Here is a 17,260-nt window from a genome sequence, read left to right as displayed (position 1 = left end):
AATATTTTTTCTCAACCGGTTTATCAGATATTGCATTCACACAATTTTAATTTTCTTTCATTCAAACTAGTTTGAGTGACATTTTCGAAACATCTTTTATTCAGTTTTGAATATTTTTTGGGCTGTTTTGAGGTGAAAAAAAACAGTAGTCTTATGTGATACATATTGCGATTTGCCCTTCTAGTGTGGAATTTCTAACTTCATCACTGATTACGACAACAACATGGGCAACTATAATTTTTCACTACCGCTTATGTATGATTGGCAATGTTCTTTTCCTTGTATTCGTTGCTTCAATTTGGTAGATCATCTGCACTGTTAGCATTTGCGTCAACCTTTTTTGACAGAGAAATGGACAGCACTGATCTTTCGTTATACCATTCAATGTCATAAGTTCTATAGTTACAAAGTGACTTTGGTGGAAAAGACTGAATTTTTTAAAAAAAAAAACGGCTGGATACATAATTTGACCTCTAAACTTATATCCGTTTACCCATCTAACCCCTAAAAGCGTCTCACCTATCGAACCTCTGAACTTGTTAAATAATCCGATTTGACCCCTGAACTTGATGAATACGTAAACATTGAACCCCCCGTACACAATTTCTTCTAGAATGTTTCAAGTGACAGGTGGACACGGAGAGTTTCAATATTTACGTATTTATCAAGTTCAGGGGTCAAATCGAATTATTTAACAAATTCAAACGTTAAGTTTAAATGTTAGATGGGTAAAAAGGTACAAGTTCGGGGGTCAAACTATATATTAAGCCAAAAAAACAGAGGGTCAAACTATATATTAAGCCAAAAAAACAGAGGGCAAAATTACCCAATTTTAAGATAAAATTTCACTTTCATAATGCTGTTGAGCTGCAAATTCGTTTGACACGGAAACCCCAGAATTGCTCTTTTTTTCAATTATGTGATTTCTTGGTTACATTAATATCCAAAGAATAAAGGAAAGTGAGTTCAAAACGAACATATTGTTCAACAAATAGAGATGTGAAATGGGATAAGTTCTTCCCAAGGCATCAAGTTCTAATATTTTGAAGGCCCAACACCTCAACCCAAATTCTTCTTTTTGCGTGTACAGAATTTGTGCTGCGGCCTACTCCTTTAATCATCACCCTCATCCAACACGTACCAAACATCTCTGTCCCACATTTGTCTCCCCCAACAATTCTAAAGATTCTTCGCCAAAATAGACTGCCAATCCAATAATCCAACGACTTTCAAGCAATCATTAATTTACTTAGCCCTCAATGAATTGAGTGCATACATGAAAGGGGATCTGCAAAACTATCCAACACAAAACACTCCTTAATTTTTAAAAATACGCTTTAATCATAAAAAAATTATCTGTCTTCAAAAAAATTGCCTTGCACAAAATTTACTTTTACGTACAAAAAAAACATCATACATATCAAATACCTTAAAGATATATTTCTAATACATCTCTAGCACAAAGCGTAAATATGGAGTGTATAAAAACAATATATTTTGAAGTTTTCTTTTAAATATTGACCGGTTTTATGCCATTTTGATAATTTTTCCTACAGGAAATGAGAAGAAAAAAACAAGAAATCATGAACTATCAAGTAGGAGTAGCGTACATTCAGTTTGAACCAAATCGCACCATTGAACCAAACCAAATTTAAAAGGATGTAAAAAGTTCAAACTAAACCAAACCAATTGGTTCAATTGATTGTTTTGCTTCGGTCTGTTTTTCCAATTTGGTTTGTACTAAAACTTAATTGGAATTTTTTATATTCTAAATCGAACTAAACGGAAAAATCAAAATTTTTTGCGGTGTCAAACCGAACCAAACTGAATTTATCAGTTAGGTTTGGTTTAGTTTGATTTTACCTATAAAAAAATTAAAATAAAGTCTAACAAAATTAGAATTTAAATTCAGGTGAAAAAATGAATAACCGGGAAACGCAATCCTTTTGCTCAATAGCAGATGGCATCTTTACCGACTGAACTAAACGATATCCTTGTTGTATCGTCTGATCCAAATTTGAACTTGAGGTCAGATGCATCATCGAGTATAGGGGTACTGCTTGTTGAAGGGAATGAGAAAACAAGGGGTGGAGTAGACCTCTTTAAGCCGAAACTGAATGAAGGAATTGATGATCCTTCATTCTGTTTAACCTGAGCTGATGATTGATCATTTTGTTCAACTTGATTTGATGATACTTCGATCTTCTGAGGCTCTCCAATAATTGCGGAAGACGGCAAGATGGATGGTGTAGGTGGTTCAGATGAACTCCCGGAAGCTGCAGAAATAGGGAATGTGAATCCTAAGCTATTATCAGAAGAAAAATTCCACCTTTGGCTAGGTTTATTGATGACAATAGACGACAACACCGGCTTTGTGTTAGGCGGAAGCTTCTTTAGATTTGATACAGCAAACCCAGTAGCATTTGCCACATCCTTTAAAGTACCCTGTGCATGGAGTAAGATGTTTAGGTACAAAGCTCAAATGCATGATCCGTAAAACTTAAACACGGTATATATATATATATATATATATATATATATATTATGCGGGTTTTTGTCCAGAGGACTCCTCGATGCAAATAAAATCAGTTTCAACCTCTAATCTCACATATAATATTGGCTTAAATGATTTGGAATAGTACCGTTATCTACTCAATGAGGAAGTCGGCCTTTATGAAGAAAAAAAAGGAACCCTTGTTATCTAGAATACTACCATTATCTACAAAATTTTGCGTCAAGGTCTGAATCTAGAAGGTACATCAATAGTCTTTGTGCTAGAAGCTTATGCAGTCATACACGAACAAGAAAAAATGCTCATTAAAGCAAGAATCTAAGATGAATAAATAAAATAAATACCTTTGATGAATTCATGAGCTCAGGATCCCGAGGTTTTATGAAATCTTGTGATGACCCGGGATTATCAGCAATTGTTGAAGCAGTACCAGCTTTAGCGTCAGAAGTTGAAGCATTATTATTTACAGAAACATTTACAGGCTCCTGAGAGAGATTGTTGTGAAATTGAACAGATTTTTCAGAAGAATCAAGAACTCCAAAACGGGTGAGCCTATTATTAAGCCTGTTGGGCATGAAAGTTGGTAGATCAGTGGACTGGGGCTTCTTCCATGAAGTGGCCAGCCTCATCTCAGCAGACTTATCGTTAGGAGTTGGGGGGTTCCTTTCAAGGTGCTCTAGTATTTTCCTAGCCACCTCACTAGAATGTGCAGGAACAGTGGGGACAAGGACTTCAGAGCTTTGTGGCTTACTGCGTAGAACACTGCCTTCAGAGCTTTGTGGCTTACTGCCTAGGAAACTGACTTCAGAATTATGTAGTTTACTGCCTACTGACTGAAATTTCGCAATGCTATTTGTCCCTCTGTTTCCCACATTCGTCCTGGGAGTAGAAATTAAACCTTCTGAAACACTGATATCTTCCAAATGACCGCTCTTTGAAGATGTCTGAAAATAAGCAGATCCTCGAGGAGATTCTGCTATAGCTTTCTGACGTAATCTACGAATAGGTCCCCCAGATCCAAGGCCGTCATATAATGTGTTACCCCTTGAATTTATCTAAGCACTCAAACAAAAAGGTCAAAAAATAAGGATAATCCCAAAACTTAAATAATGGTTAACATTTTAGAAACCAGCCATATTTCGTAATTCTATGCAACTATTAGACAGATTGCACATAAGAGCTGTTGGGAATTCTCTTGATCATCTAAAGCATATACTTGAGAAGTTGCGACCAAGAAATAACAGAATCATTTTTGTACCCACATGCCATCTGAATTATCCCAAGTCTTGAATATTAAGAGTACTAAAAGAATTGTCTCAGATAAGCCACCTAAAGCATAGCTTGAGGTTTGTTGAGTGTCCAAACTTAAATTTCTCAAGTCTTTTAGTTCACCTCAACTAATGACGAGTGCCAAATATATCAAGTGTAATAACATAAAACAAACATAAATGGTAACAGTAATAAAACAAGAATCGTCACACTAAACAACCAAGACCATGCACCACAGACAGAAACCTTCATTTGGTAAGAAGGAAAAATACCAAATGATCCACACAGGCAGAAATCCATGCAAAATGCAAATTGTGCAGAAAATAAATTCCGAGCACATGAAGGAATATCATAGAAATATATTGTACCAACAAACAATTCTAAGAACTGCTAATATGAAAAAGTTACCAATCCAAATGATGGAGCTTGAGTCTGCTGTAAAGGAGTTGAGGTCATACTCCGGCGCCTATCACTGTATCCCTGTAACTGAATCGACTGACAAGATAGAAAAGAAAACAATCATCAATAATGCAATAAATCGTGTTTAAGGATCACTACAATAAAAAATAACCATAATCCTATATACCGTGGACTTATTCTTTGTATTGATACTTCTGGAATACGGGGTTCGTGGAAAATTGTGAAGCCCGGATCTTGCTCTTTGACTGGGTGGGGTCATATATCCACGCTGATCTTGTACTAAGGCACCTGGCCAGCTTGGCGATGACTTAGGGACAGGTGATGGAATATAGGATTTCAAAGCAAATTCATTGCCACGTGGCTTTGTTCCTTCATCTTTTAACATTACGCTATTGGCAGCAAAACCTACTTCTGATGTACGATTTTCCATATATGCTCTAGCAATATCAATCGGTGAAGCGCCAATTTCATTTTGTATCTGTCAGTGTGAAAATTGTTATAAGCCTCTCCATGAATATGAGGACAAGCAAACAGAATGCAGAACATTCCATGTATTTATTATGCTACATTATAAAACTAAGACGTGAATGCAAATCAATTTTTTTTTTGCTGGAAAATCCCATAGAAGATATAATGAAACATATACAACTTAGCATCTCCATCTTCTGTCAGCAGTCATTGCACAGTTTGTTTCTGCACACCCTTATTCTTTTACTTTTGGTTTCTAAATTTCCTACCCTGAAGCAATTTTTTCCCTCAAGTCAAAGTTCTGTGCCTCAAGTATAATTATGGTAAATATGCTGGCGTGGAATTCTTATACATCAAAAACAATAGATGGTTATACTTGGCCATCAAAGAACATATTATATAATTAAATTTTTCAAGGATAATTCATTTTGCATATATTTCCCCTAAAATGAAAAATGCAACAGCTAATACATGACCTAGCAGAAGCTCATATATATCTGAGTTTGAACACATATGTGAAGTAAATCACTGCTTACTTTTGACTGGAGAGGGGTGGTTGAGGATCTCCACAAAACTCTATCCAAATCCTCACACTTCTCTTCAGCAGGCCTGACATTTTCAACCGAATTTGCAGCATTTCCATCATCTGATGGAGCTGCACTTGAAAATTTTCTATAATTAATTTTAGCGCTTTCCCTTGTAACTAGATTCAGATCTTCTCTCCTTGCTTCGGTTAACTTTCCAGAACCTTCCACAGCTGTCCCTAAATATTTATTTTGTTCCTCACCACCAGGAACATCAACAACCCTTGAATTTAATAACTCTATTAGAGAGTTAATTTCATTCCTGCAAAAGAGGAGCAATGTTATTTCATAATTCACACAAGCTATATTAATTCATCACAATCATTACTGTAGCACAAACATAAACAGAACCACCACTGTAGGTAAAATCACCTGGAAAGTTTTTTGTTCTTCAAAAGTTGCTCGATTGCAAATACGTCATTAGTATGATCAGAAACTTCAATATCATCTTGGTTGTGTTCGTGCCGATCAGTATCAGAAATCAACTTATCTTCTGCAGATTTGCTAGTACCAGCTACCCCAGTTACACTAGAATCCAAATTCTGCAAGATAACAATGATTAATTAGTTCGGAAATAATGAAATAAAATACTTACAATGTAGTAAAATAATAACAACCCTAAATTTTCAAATACAGCATCCTACATTGCTATGATCAAACCACCAGCATATAAGTAAATAAGTAAAAGCAAAAAAACTAGTAGATTAAATCAATTATGAACCTGGAAAACGACGTGGTTTTCACCACCGCTACCATGATGTTTTTGTTCCACTTCTATTTGCAAGTTATCTGTATCACAAAAACTCTAATTGAATTAACTCAATCAAAATACAGAAACAATTCAGTTTCAGAACTATAGAATTAACCTTCATTTAGTTCTTCTTCTTGTTGATCGGTAGAACCAGGGAGCAGCTGATTTACAGATTCCGAATTAGAGAAAAACGACGGGAAGATTAAATTGGCGCCGCTGCTAACAAGACGGTAAGCAGGATCGACTATTAGCTTAGAAAGCCAATGGCGGCCATCGCCGCCGTGAGGTTGTAGCTGTTTGTTCTGAGGCGGAGGACGAGAGTAAGGTGTGGAAGGAGGTCGACGTGACGGAGGTTTTATAAACTTGCCGCCGGCGCCTCTTTCCTCTGCCGGAGGTAAAGGTGTTTTCGGTATAAACGGCGTTCGGAGGAGTTGATTTTCCATGTGCTTAGTCTGTGTGCTGCTAACTGAGAAATCTTTGACCCAGTGACACCGCACGCGCACAGGAAAAACACATTCAGTGACCTTTTTTTCTTAATGAGACTGCTTTTTCTGTGCGTTTTTTTTTTTGGTATTTTCAATTTTGTTATCAAGCCTTAAAGTTAAAACCCTGTTTAAACTCTAATTACATTTGCTAATTCTTTTTTGTTTCTATTTTTATTCTTATTTTACTATAAAGAGGGAAAATCAAAATATTACTACAATATGCATTTTTAACTTTTAAATATTTTTAACCTAGTATATACTATTTTTTAATAGTTATCTTGTATATAACTATAAAAAATGTATTCCAAATAAGAATTTTACATATTGTACTTGAATTTGTGGGGAATTTGGCTGCATGGCCGAATCAAAATTTTACCATCAAAAAGGAGTTTGGCGATAAAATTTTATATAATTAAATTGAGTAGTCTTTTTTATTTCAATTATTATAATATAGTCTTGTAGAAATGGTTGATAAAGACAATTGATTGTCTGAACTACAAAGTTTTGATTTAAGGATTGATCATGCCGTTTTGGCAAGGTAGACAATCGTTTGGAATTATAGACAATCGGTTATTAAGCCAAAAATCTAAAAACATGCATTTTGTACACAATTAAGTTTGAACATGTTTCAAAAAAAAAAGCTTGAACATTATGAAATTAGGGATATGGTCCAACATCTGGTTTGCTTCTCCTTTGACTCTTCATTCCTTTTCATTATCCATTTGATGCTTTATGGTTACAAATAAGTTATGCTATGGATCTTGATCATATGCTAATCAATTTGTTTCACTCTTTGGTATATCTAGGAATGCTAGAATTATGTTTAAATCTCAATTGTTTACTAAAACTGGAAACTGCTTATTCCATGGCAGTTAAAGCTTATTCTGAATGTGCATTGACTCAACAAAATAGATTGTTCAGGTTTAATCATCAAGTTTCTTACACTACTAGTCCATCTATACCAGTATATGATCATGGTATTTACCAAAATACATTTTGTAAAAGCCGTCCATCATTATTGACTTGGAAGTACTAAATGGACAAAGCAATCATATCAAACCAATAACTCCGTATTTATTTAATTATGTTCATCACCATGCTCATTTGAAGTTTCGAGTGCTCCATTTTCTTCAAATCTTTTAGTGCAAAATCCTTTTCTTAACTAGTAAAAGAAAGCCTGTTTTTTAACCTTAAGGCGCAATAAATGGGGGGCGATAAATAATTGAAAAATGTCAACTTACCATATAATCGTAGGATTCATAGCAGAAGATAATACTAATAATTAACAATAATAATAATAGAAGTGTAGGACACGTGTCAAAGTCGCCGGGATTGATCAAGTTTTACAAAATTAACAATCTATTGGTACTAAATGAATGAAAATGGAATCAAATTCTGGGCAGAGAACTGAAACTATTAGTATATATCTAATATTCTTGATTACACCAAGAACAGAACTTCCTCTCTTTCTCCTTTCATTTCAACCCCTAACCACCATACTTGATAAGACCAATTTGGCTACATTGAACCCCAGCTTCCTCTACAGAAACCATTTTTGTTTTCTTGAATAATCAATCAAAATCTTGCATTGTCAACAATAACATTGATTGCTCATAATGTTCTGCTTAACTTGTAATTATTGCAGCTAGGAAATGAAAACTCTAAAACAGCTAAAAACTAAACTATATTTTTACAAGTTAAATTTAGTATTGGATTTCTGACTTTGAAAAGCGTCTATGAAAACAAAGACGAAATATCAAATGCGGGGTTAAATATTTTGCTTTTGATTATATTTTAGTAACCCGTGACTTTTATTTTTCCAAAAAGAGAGGTTACTATCGCAATTGTTAATACTGTTATTATTTTTCTTCGGCCATATGCGATCATTTGCTTGAGTTCATTGAGTAATTTCGGGTTGTTGAAAAATAAAAGTTGGATAACTAATGAAATGATAGTAACTGAAATATAAAAAGCATATAGTTTAGCAACAGCAAACAAAAAATTAACCTTCAAAATGTTAAACTTGATAATTTACTTACAGCGGAGTAATTTTCATGTTTGATTCCTTTCTATATTTCTTGGTTTTGTTTCGTTTTGTTGAGCAACTAGTGATCTTGAAACAGAAGAAAAGACCAGTGATCTGACTTCATATGGACCCAAAATAAGTGCTTACAACAAAATAATAGGGTTTCTAGTACCATTCTGGGGCATGTGTTATAGTACACTATAAAAGGTACTTATAATATAGCCCATCCATTATTGTCCCCACATTGCATAAATTTTTCTGCCTGCATTTGATTCCATAACGAACCCATCAATCAAATCTCGTATTAAATTTTTTTAGTGAATTTTAATTTTACATCAACGAAAGATTTCTATAGTAATTTAGACCGAAAAATACTTATGTGGCAATGAACATGTCTAATAATCGTCTAATCTTTGTTGTCACATTAGCAATTTTTGACCTGAATTGATATAATAACCTTTTCATAATGTAGAAATGAATGTTTAGTTACGAAAATAAGACAATAGTTCAATAATCAATCAAGTCTCAAACAAAAACAAAAAAAACTCCCATCAACTAGCTATAGCTAGCCAGTTTAAACCACTTAAATTGAACTAACCATTCGCATTGTTTTATACCAATCTTCAAACAATTTGTTCTATCAGATTAGCTTCCTTTTCTTGCGACACAAGCTTCAGTCAGATTCTTGCTGTAATGGAGAAAACTGAAGCTCTCGAAGATCAACCCCAGCCAAGAGACACTTATAAACTAGCTTACATAATCCATTTTTTGCTCGGTGCTGGTAATTTGCTTCCATGGAATGCTTTTATTACTGCCGTTGATTACTTCGGTCATCTCTATCCTAACAAACACATCGAAAAGGTGTTCTCCGTAGCTTACATGAGCTCTTCAGTTTTAGTTCTGATTATGGTGATGAGTAGAGGTGGATGGAGCAAGAAGGTGACGTATAGATTGAGGATGAACTTGGGATTTTTCTTGTTTGTTCTTGCTTTGATGGTGGCTCCGGTAATCGACTGGTTAGGAAGACCGAAAGGCGGTTATGGTGTGACGGTTGCGTCCGTTGTGATTTGTGGCTTGGCTGATGGTTTGATTGCTGCAAGTTTGATTGGATCAGCTGGAAAACTTCCTAAAGAGTATATGCAGGCTGTGTTTGCTGGGACTGCCTCTTCAGGTACGTACCTTTTCGCATTTTTTTCATTTCTCGAAGTACCCTATAGAAAACCCTACGACAGAAATGTTAAAATACTAAATTAGAGAATACATGATAAGAAAAAGTGGGAGAAATGAACCTTTGTAAGAGTAAGTTATAAATATAAAATTTTGGAGTTCTATGAACGTTTTCATAAATGAAAAACGAACGCCGATATATAAAACTCAATAGTTTCTATGCAACATTGAGAAAAATAAAGGAGGAAGTTCCGAAAAAAATTGCAGTTAAGTATATTGCAAGAAAACTTTCAACACTTGCATTTTGATGTTCCGTTGATGTTTTCGAGAAAATTTATAGAACTTTAAAACTCTATATGTATGATACATTCGCATAAAGAAAATCTATTTTTCATTTCCTTTCGGTTATTTTCAAAGCCGTAACGGAATTTCAATTTTCTTGTCACAGGTGTTCTTGTCTCCATCTTGAGAATTATAACAAAAGCATCACTCCCTCAAACTCCACAAGGTGTCAAAACAAGCGCACATTTTTATTTTATAGTCAGCACAATTATTATGCTTTTCTGCACTCTTTCTTGCAATCTCCTATACAAATTACCAGTTATGGAGCATCATTTCAAGCTTCTACAACAACCCAACAATCACTCTCAAATTCCAAACCCAAAATTTTGGTCCGTAGCAAGAAAAATCCGATGGCACCTTTTCGGAATCCTGATAATTTATCTGGTGACTCTGTCGATTTTTCCCGGATTCATAGCGGAAAGTCTTGCATCAAAGTCGCTACGAGATTGGTATCCAGTTCTGCTGATAACAGTTTATAATGTTTCGGATTTCATGGGAAAGTCTTTTACTGCGATATATGTTATGAAGAGTATTAAGAAGGTGACATGGGGTTGTGTTCTTAGGTTGCTGTTCTATCCTCTGTTTGCAGCTTGTCTGAAGGGACCTAAATGGCTAAAAACGGAAGCGCCGGTGGTGGTTCTGACGTTCATGCTCGGTTTGAGTAATGGGTATCTGACAAGTGTGATTATGATTGTTGGTCCTAAGTCGGTTTTAAATTCGGAAGCAGAGTTATCTGCTATTGTACTAGTTGTGTTCTTAGGATTTGGGTTGGTTAGTGGGTCTGTTCTCGGCTGGTTTTGGGTTGTATAAACCATCTTGGTCAGCACCCCGAGTCATCTGGCTTGTTGAAATTGATTAGAAACGACTAAAATTTCTAGTTAGAAATTTAATAACAATGTTAGCTCGAATCCCTTCCTGGTTAAGAACAGAGAACTTGAAAATTTCTGTTGCATTATAGCTTAAATCCACCCATTTGCAATCTTACTCCGAATCTATATGAATCGCAAATTGAAACAATTTATAAATCTTGATTAACCGAACTGGCGATTGGATTCCGAGATTATCAATGAATGATTTGGATCATTAGGAACTAAATGATTAGCCAAGTTTAATGGCACGAAACAACCTTATTTGAATATGCAGCAATATCACTGACTGGTTGCTAAAATCTTGACAATAAATAAAACTTCATATACAAAATTACAAATAGCATACAGAGAGAATGAATCAGGTTTTCTGATAAAATTAATCACATTCCTTATTTTCCTTCTATATGATATGGCTCAACCATAAACAGGGCAGTTCATAGAAATAAATAGGTTAATATAACTTATCTAAACAAAGATAAAAACGCCTAAACAAATCGGATATATATAACACAAGTTAGAAAAAGTTATATTCAAGCTATGATATGAGACTAAAGACCACATGGTCCTTATGAAGCAGCAGCTATAGGAGGTGGTGCTCCATGGAATTGAAACGAAGGTAATGATTTGTTCATCTCTTCGGCCGCCCGCCCCTCCTCTTCATCCTCTTCAGCATCCCATAGAAACCGAGCATATGATGCTAGAACAAAACTGCAACGATAAAACAAAGTATGATTAATACAGAGATCCAATAAATATAGCAGAGTCCAAGAGCACAATTAACAACAAACACATGATTAGTACTAAGTTTTCTAGACAGGCATGTATGAAGTCATCAAAAATCAGAACAGAAACTTTTTAAGCTATACATCTCAGAGTTTTGTTCATGTTTTCCGAAAGGCTTCTGAAACTCTCAACACTTTGTATTTGTAATCTTTTCTTGCAAAAAATATGGTTTCGTTGTTTCTTCATCATTTCCCGGTGTAAAGAGTCCATTTACATGCAACATAGATAGACTACATAGATATGGCCATAATTAAATGCCATTATAGAGAACCAAAAGAAGGTTCTTACCAATCATCAGGCGAAGCTTTAACAGCTTGATCAAAGTATGATTCAGCGCGAGAAGAGTCCTTATGACTTTGCCATATCAAATCAGCATACATAGATAAAACATTTCCGTCGCTAGGGTTTGCTAAGATTGCTCTCCCACAGTACTCTTCAGCCTTTACAAAGTCTCGTCGAACCTGTTTGAAATTACAAGAACATCATATTAGGAGCAAGTCCAGGCTACCAAGATTAGCTATTATCTATGTAGCATGAAAGCTAAAACACCAAAACAAGAAAAGTCCAAAGTATATATTATTTTATAAGAATAAGCTATAAATATAGAATTTCAGAATTTGGAAAGCATTTCTGGAAATGGAAACATTAAACATTCAATCATCCATTCCATTCATTCACAATTTCAACGAACCAACAAGATTTAAACTTAATAAAACAAAAGTAGTTCAACCCCAAACTATTTACCAAGAACAAGAAATAGCATCCAATTTTTTTTCACTAGAGACAAGATGCATAAACTAAAGACTATATTTGGAATGAAAACTAAAAAGATCCAAAATATACATAAATAAAGCAATTCAACAACCCAAAAAAATAATAATGAGTTAAATATATACCTCTTTCAAGAACTTAGCATAGTTGCCAAGAAGCAAAGAGTTCCCAGGATTAGCTTCAATCATATTTTGATAGTAAAGATCCGTACTTTCATCATTACCACCATTCCCACCACCACCTCCGCGTCCACCGCAAATCTTGCCGCCGCCGAGGCCACCGCCATCACCCCCAACCAAAACCGAAACTCCACTACCTCCGATTTCAGCCTCATACTCCTCCTCTGTTTCATCAAACAAAAAATTAGAATTCAAACGCAAGCCAGACCTACAAATCGCCATTCTTTCATCCTCTTCGTCATCTTCTTCCTCTTGATCTTCATCAAGAGTCATAATTATATTGTTTAAAGGTTGCTGTTTCATGATGGGTAGTGATGAAAAACGTTTAAGATCCGTCTCTGATGACGCTCGTGTCATTTTCTTGACTGAATAATCTTCAGATGATGTTGAAGAAGATAAAGAACATGCTGCCATTGAAATGGATCGGGTTTTTTGTATTGGGTGAAATATTTCGGGTTCCGGTGATTGTTGTGGCTGCGGTTTCCATGAGTTTAGAAGTGGTGTTGATGCACTACGTAGAAGCATTCTTTCTTTTGGAATTTTGTTTTTGTTTAGTAATTTTTTAGGTTTTGGCTCTGCAACTGATGGAGAAGAAGGTGAGATCTTTTTTATAGGAAACAGAGAGTGGAAGTGTGGATCTGATCCTGGCCGTTGGATCATTATGTAGCGCACGTGGTTTTTTTGTAATTGATTTGTTATTATTACTTGTTTGGTTAGATGCATGCAATTGAAGCCCTTTAGAACAGGGAAATTCTACAGTTATAGAAACTTAAAATATATGTTTTGACTACTTTACATTATTTAATAAAAATTTAATTATCAAAATAATGATATAGTGAATCAAAAACATATATAGTTCATATTTAAACTTTTAAAAAAATTAAATTAAAATCGCCATACAAATATATTTATCTATTTAAATAAAAAATATATGTTTATGATATAAATAAATAAAAAGTGACTCCTACATAATAACTTACGACTACTAATTATATGTTTTACTGCTTAAATTATCAATTTATGAAAAATATAAAGCTAATTATATGTTTTACTACTTAAATTTTATTTTAATATAATGATATAATAAAATCTCGTTTAATAATTATTTGGTCTAAAAAAATTCAAAATCTTAATTTTATGTTTATTATTTTTAATTTTGGTTTCATTATCAAATAAATCTAAATATTTAATGTGAATCTCAATTATATTCAAATCTTTAAACTGTATCAATTTTAATTTCTTTCAACGTAAATTGTAACCAAATAAACCTGAAAAGGATAGGAGAAAATTAGGAAAAACACTCTATTTTTGAAAATAATTGTAAATATTACCTCACCAAAAAAAAAATATGGAAAATACTTCCCGTTTTTTTTTATTTCTGTTTTTACTCTGACGTGGCTTTTTTTAATATAACTACCTGTTTTATTTAAGTTTTTACTCCCTCTCTTTTATAATTTATTTTTATACTTTCAGAGCAGTTACTGCTCCTCTTCTTCTTCTTCTTCTTCTTCTTCTTCTTCTTTTCTTTTTCTTTTTCTTTTTTCTCTTTTTCTTCTCTATCTTTATTTTTCGTCGCTCGTCAATCCTTCACCGATCTGCAGTCGTTTCGCCGCAAATCCGCCGCTCTTCTATATTAAATTTTAGCAATTTTTTTCTTAACTCGTGGTGATTATTACGAGTTATTTTAACGCTCAGATCTGAAAAAATTGTTCTTCAAATTTTTCTGTTTTAGATCTAAAAATCTGCATAAATAACAATTTTATGATGAAAAAAATAATTTTCTGCAGAAATAACGATTTTTTTGCAGAAAACAGCGTCTGATTATCATATCGTTATCACTATGACGTTATCATATCATTATCATAACACTGCAGCGAAAACGATTTTTTATTAAGAAAAGTGCTTGATCATTTCGGTATCACTAACGTTAGCATATCTATCCCATTAACGTTATCATATCAATATCATAATATTATACGATTATGATAATAATATGATAATAGTATGATAATAGTATGATAAAGTTATGATATAGTTATGATAAAGTACGTCATGATAATGTTATGATAATATTTTTTGATACTGTTATGATAAAGTATATTGTGATAAAGTTATGATAAGTTTATGATAAAAAAATTATGATATAGTTATGATAAAAGTACGTCATGATAATATTATGATAATAGTATGATATAGTTATGATAAAAGATAAATAATGTTATGATAATAGTATGATAAATTTGATGATAATAATATGATACCGTTTGATAATAATATGATAAGGTATAATAAAATGTTATGATAAAATACGTTATGATAATGTTATGATAATATATTATTATGATAAAGTAGGTCATGATAATGTTATGATAATATACTATTATGATAAAGTACGCCATGATAATATTATGATAATATAGTGTTATGACAAAGTATGTCATGATAATGTTATGATAGCAATATGATAATCAAACATTATTTTTCATAGAATTTTTTTTATTTTCTGCAGTATTATGATAACGACATGATAATGTAGTGATAATGATATGATAACCAGACACTGTTTTTCTATAGAAAATCGTTTTTTTTGCAGAAAATTATTTTTTTCAGATGAAAATCGTTTTTTTTACAGATTTTTAGATCTGAAAACTGAAAAATTGCAAGATCGATATTTGTTAGGTCTGTAAGTTAAAATAAACCATAAAAATTACAGAATCGATAATTTAAATCTCAAATAATTGTGGAACGAAGGCGGAGGTGATGGCGGAGCGATGACGAAGACGACGACGGAGCGATGTCGGAGCGATGGCGGAGGTGATGGCAGAGAAATAATGAAGAAGGAGAGAACAAAAATGGAGAAAAGAGAACCAGAGAGAGAGAGAGAGAAGGGAGAGAGGAGAGAGGAGTGAGGATAGAGGAGAGAGGCTTGTCAGTTATATGAGAGTAAAATTCTGAATATTTTGACACGGAGAGTATAAAAATAATTAGACAAAAATCATGAGGTATTTTTAATATCTTTTTCACACTGAAGTAATATTTTCTATTATTTTCTTATTTTAGGTAAACACCTAATAAGCCCAAAGGATAGATTGTTTTGCAAAAAAAACTTTTGGCCTATAAAAAATTCAATTATTGAAACAAAATAAATCCAAACATTTGGATAAAATTAGCTATGATTAAAATAAAATAAAATAAAATTGATGCAATTAAAAGTATGAATATAATTAAAATTTCTAAATTTTTAATTTTTACAACTATATCAAAATCTTTAAATTTATTACAATTGTGTATCAAGTATAATTTAAATATAAAATTATAAGTGAAGATGTAAACAAATTAGACTCCTTAAGAGTTCGAAATCGGTAAATATTTTCGGTAAACGAATTAGACTACTCACCCCCTCAAATTTTTGGCAAATATTTTAAACATTAAAATTCTTTTTGAACTTTTTTCCTATAAAATTTTGAAAGACATGTCAGTCATTAACGAGTGTTTTTAATGATGCTGGATGAAAAGGGTTGTTTGTTCTATTTAAAAATGAAGAGTGCTTAATTATACTCTAAAAAGGTAAAAATGTTGATTTGTACTTTTGTAAAATCTAAGAGGATTTTTTTATACCTTCTGCCGATCTTTAAAGAACTTTTTGAAAATTTGTTTTGGTACTTAAGGCATTGCCAAACACGCCCTAACAACAGTAGTTTTAAATTGCATGCTGGACGGAAGCAGCTCAACGTTGACATTCAATGAAGCGAGACAGTAGTGACGTGAGCTGGGATCCATAATAGCCGTCCGATTGGAAACTTTTAAAAAGTATTTTAACGGCAGAGTTTCACTCTCACAACGTGACCCCAAGAAAACTGCCGGCACTTTCATTGCGACGTTGAAACTTGAAAGTGAAGGCGCAGGATTTTTCCGTGGTTTGTGCACACAGCAGATTAAGAGGACATAGATTTTCACAAATTTACGAAATTACCACTCTTTTGTTTGGGTGGCTCAGCTGGACTTTGCCTATGTAGGGCCAACCAGCAAGTAAGCAGCCACGGTGGAGCCCATGGCTCGATTCAACGGTGCAAATGGCTGTTCTGAGGGCGTGGCCAATCACGTCTCTGCTCTAGTAATCTTTCTGATTTTTATGGGTCCTATGCTAATGTCTTATTCTTTTATCCCCAACCCCAAGTGATGCAAGTTGATGGGCTAAGGGTAGAATTGTCATTTTCAGAATTATTATTGTAGCGAGATATTTTTCACTAGAAAAAAATATATTATTAGTGTCTAAGCTTATCTAAATTTGCAATTTCATACATAAACTTTCATTTTAAAAAACATTACTATTTTAACTTTGAACAAAGGGTCAACGCGCCCCCTGAACTTGTGACACAGGGTCATCTAACCCAATCTATACTTTTTTGAGCAACTAACCCCAAAACTCTACATTTTTGGGTCAAATAACCCCATAATTTATATTTTTATTTTAAAAAATGGATTTAAGATAATTATATCGCAACAATTAGGAAAGTATCTAATTACTTTTTGCATCGCTCACCTCCGATTTGTATTTTACGCGTTTTAAAAATACAATTATGGGGTTATTTGACCCAAAAATGAAGAGTTTTGGGGTTAGTTGCTCAAAAAAG

The 17,260-nt window shown here is 33.5% G+C and overlaps 3 protein-coding genes across 3 annotated transcripts; 1 reads left to right on the top strand and 2 right to left on the bottom strand.

Annotated features, from left to right (window-relative positions):
• Positions 1–1,560: 1,560 nt before the first annotated feature.
• LOC126664262 (nuclear pore complex protein NUP1) lies at positions 1,561–6,579 on the bottom strand. Its single transcript, XM_050356568.2, has 8 exons — positions 6,120–6,579; positions 5,975–6,042; positions 5,626–5,795; positions 5,206–5,515; positions 4,368–4,679; positions 4,190–4,276; positions 2,857–3,567; positions 1,561–2,445 (listed from the first exon to the last, which is right to left on the bottom strand). The coding sequence occupies exons 1-8, from the start codon at positions 6,445–6,447 to the stop codon at positions 1,951–1,953; spliced, it is 2,481 nt and encodes an 826-aa protein (XP_050212525.1). The 5' UTR covers positions 6,448–6,579; the 3' UTR covers positions 1,561–1,950.
• Positions 6,580–9,003: 2,424 nt separating this feature from the next.
• LOC126664545 (equilibrative nucleotide transporter 8) lies at positions 9,004–11,002 on the top strand. The gene is made up of 2 exons (XM_050356978.2): positions 9,004–9,686; positions 10,131–11,002. The coding sequence occupies exons 1-2, from the start codon at positions 9,209–9,211 to the stop codon at positions 10,832–10,834; spliced, it is 1,182 nt and encodes a 393-aa protein (XP_050212935.1). The 5' UTR covers positions 9,004–9,208; the 3' UTR covers positions 10,835–11,002.
• A 192-nt stretch (positions 11,003–11,194) lies between these two features.
• Positions 11,195–13,227, bottom strand: LOC126664546 (uncharacterized). Its single transcript, XM_050356979.2, has 3 exons — positions 12,573–13,227; positions 11,965–12,137; positions 11,195–11,601 (listed from the first exon to the last, which is right to left on the bottom strand). Exons 1-3 carry the CDS (start codon positions 13,149–13,151, stop codon positions 11,460–11,462), a joined length of 894 nt encoding a protein of 297 aa, XP_050212936.1. The 5' UTR covers positions 13,152–13,227; the 3' UTR covers positions 11,195–11,459.
• Positions 13,228–17,260: the final 4,033 nt, after the last annotated feature.

Source organism: Mercurialis annua, linkage group LG1-X (genome assembly GCF_937616625.2).
Source record: "Mercurialis annua linkage group LG1-X, ddMerAnnu1.2, whole genome shotgun sequence".
NCBI classification, from domain to species: Eukaryota; Viridiplantae; Streptophyta; class Magnoliopsida; order Malpighiales; family Euphorbiaceae; genus Mercurialis; species Mercurialis annua.
Note: the sequence above shows the minus strand (reverse complement) of the source record. Positions and strands in the feature narration are given on the sequence as shown.

Coding starts and splice junctions, on each gene's coding strand:
- LOC126664262 (XM_050356568.2), bottom strand. CDS start 6,447: ATGGAAAATCAACTCCTCCGAACGCCGTTTATACCGAAAACACCTTTA. Junction 5,516..5,625: donor AAGAACAAAAAACTTTCCAG/GTGATTTTACCT, acceptor CCTCTTTTGCAG/GAATGAAATTAACTCTCTAA. Junction 4,277..4,367: donor ATACAAAGAATAAGTCCACG/GTATATAGGATT, acceptor CTATCTTGTCAG/TCGATTCAGTTACAGGGATA.
- LOC126664545 (XM_050356978.2), top strand. CDS start 9,209: ATGGAGAAAACTGAAGCTCTCGAAGATCAACCCCAGCCAAGAGACACT. Junction 9,687..10,130: donor TGCTGGGACTGCCTCTTCAG/GTACGTACCTTT, acceptor TTCTTGTCACAG/GTGTTCTTGTCTCCATCTTG.
- LOC126664546 (XM_050356979.2), bottom strand. CDS start 13,151: ATGCTTCTACGTAGTGCATCAACACCACTTCTAAACTCATGGAAACCG. Junction 12,138..12,572: donor ATGCTAAGTTCTTGAAAGAG/GTATATATTTAA, acceptor AATTTCAAACAG/GTTCGACGAGACTTTGTAAA. Junction 11,602..11,964: donor AAAGCTTCGCCTGATGATTG/GTAAGAACCTTC, acceptor TTATCGTTGCAG/TTTTGTTCTAGCATCATATG.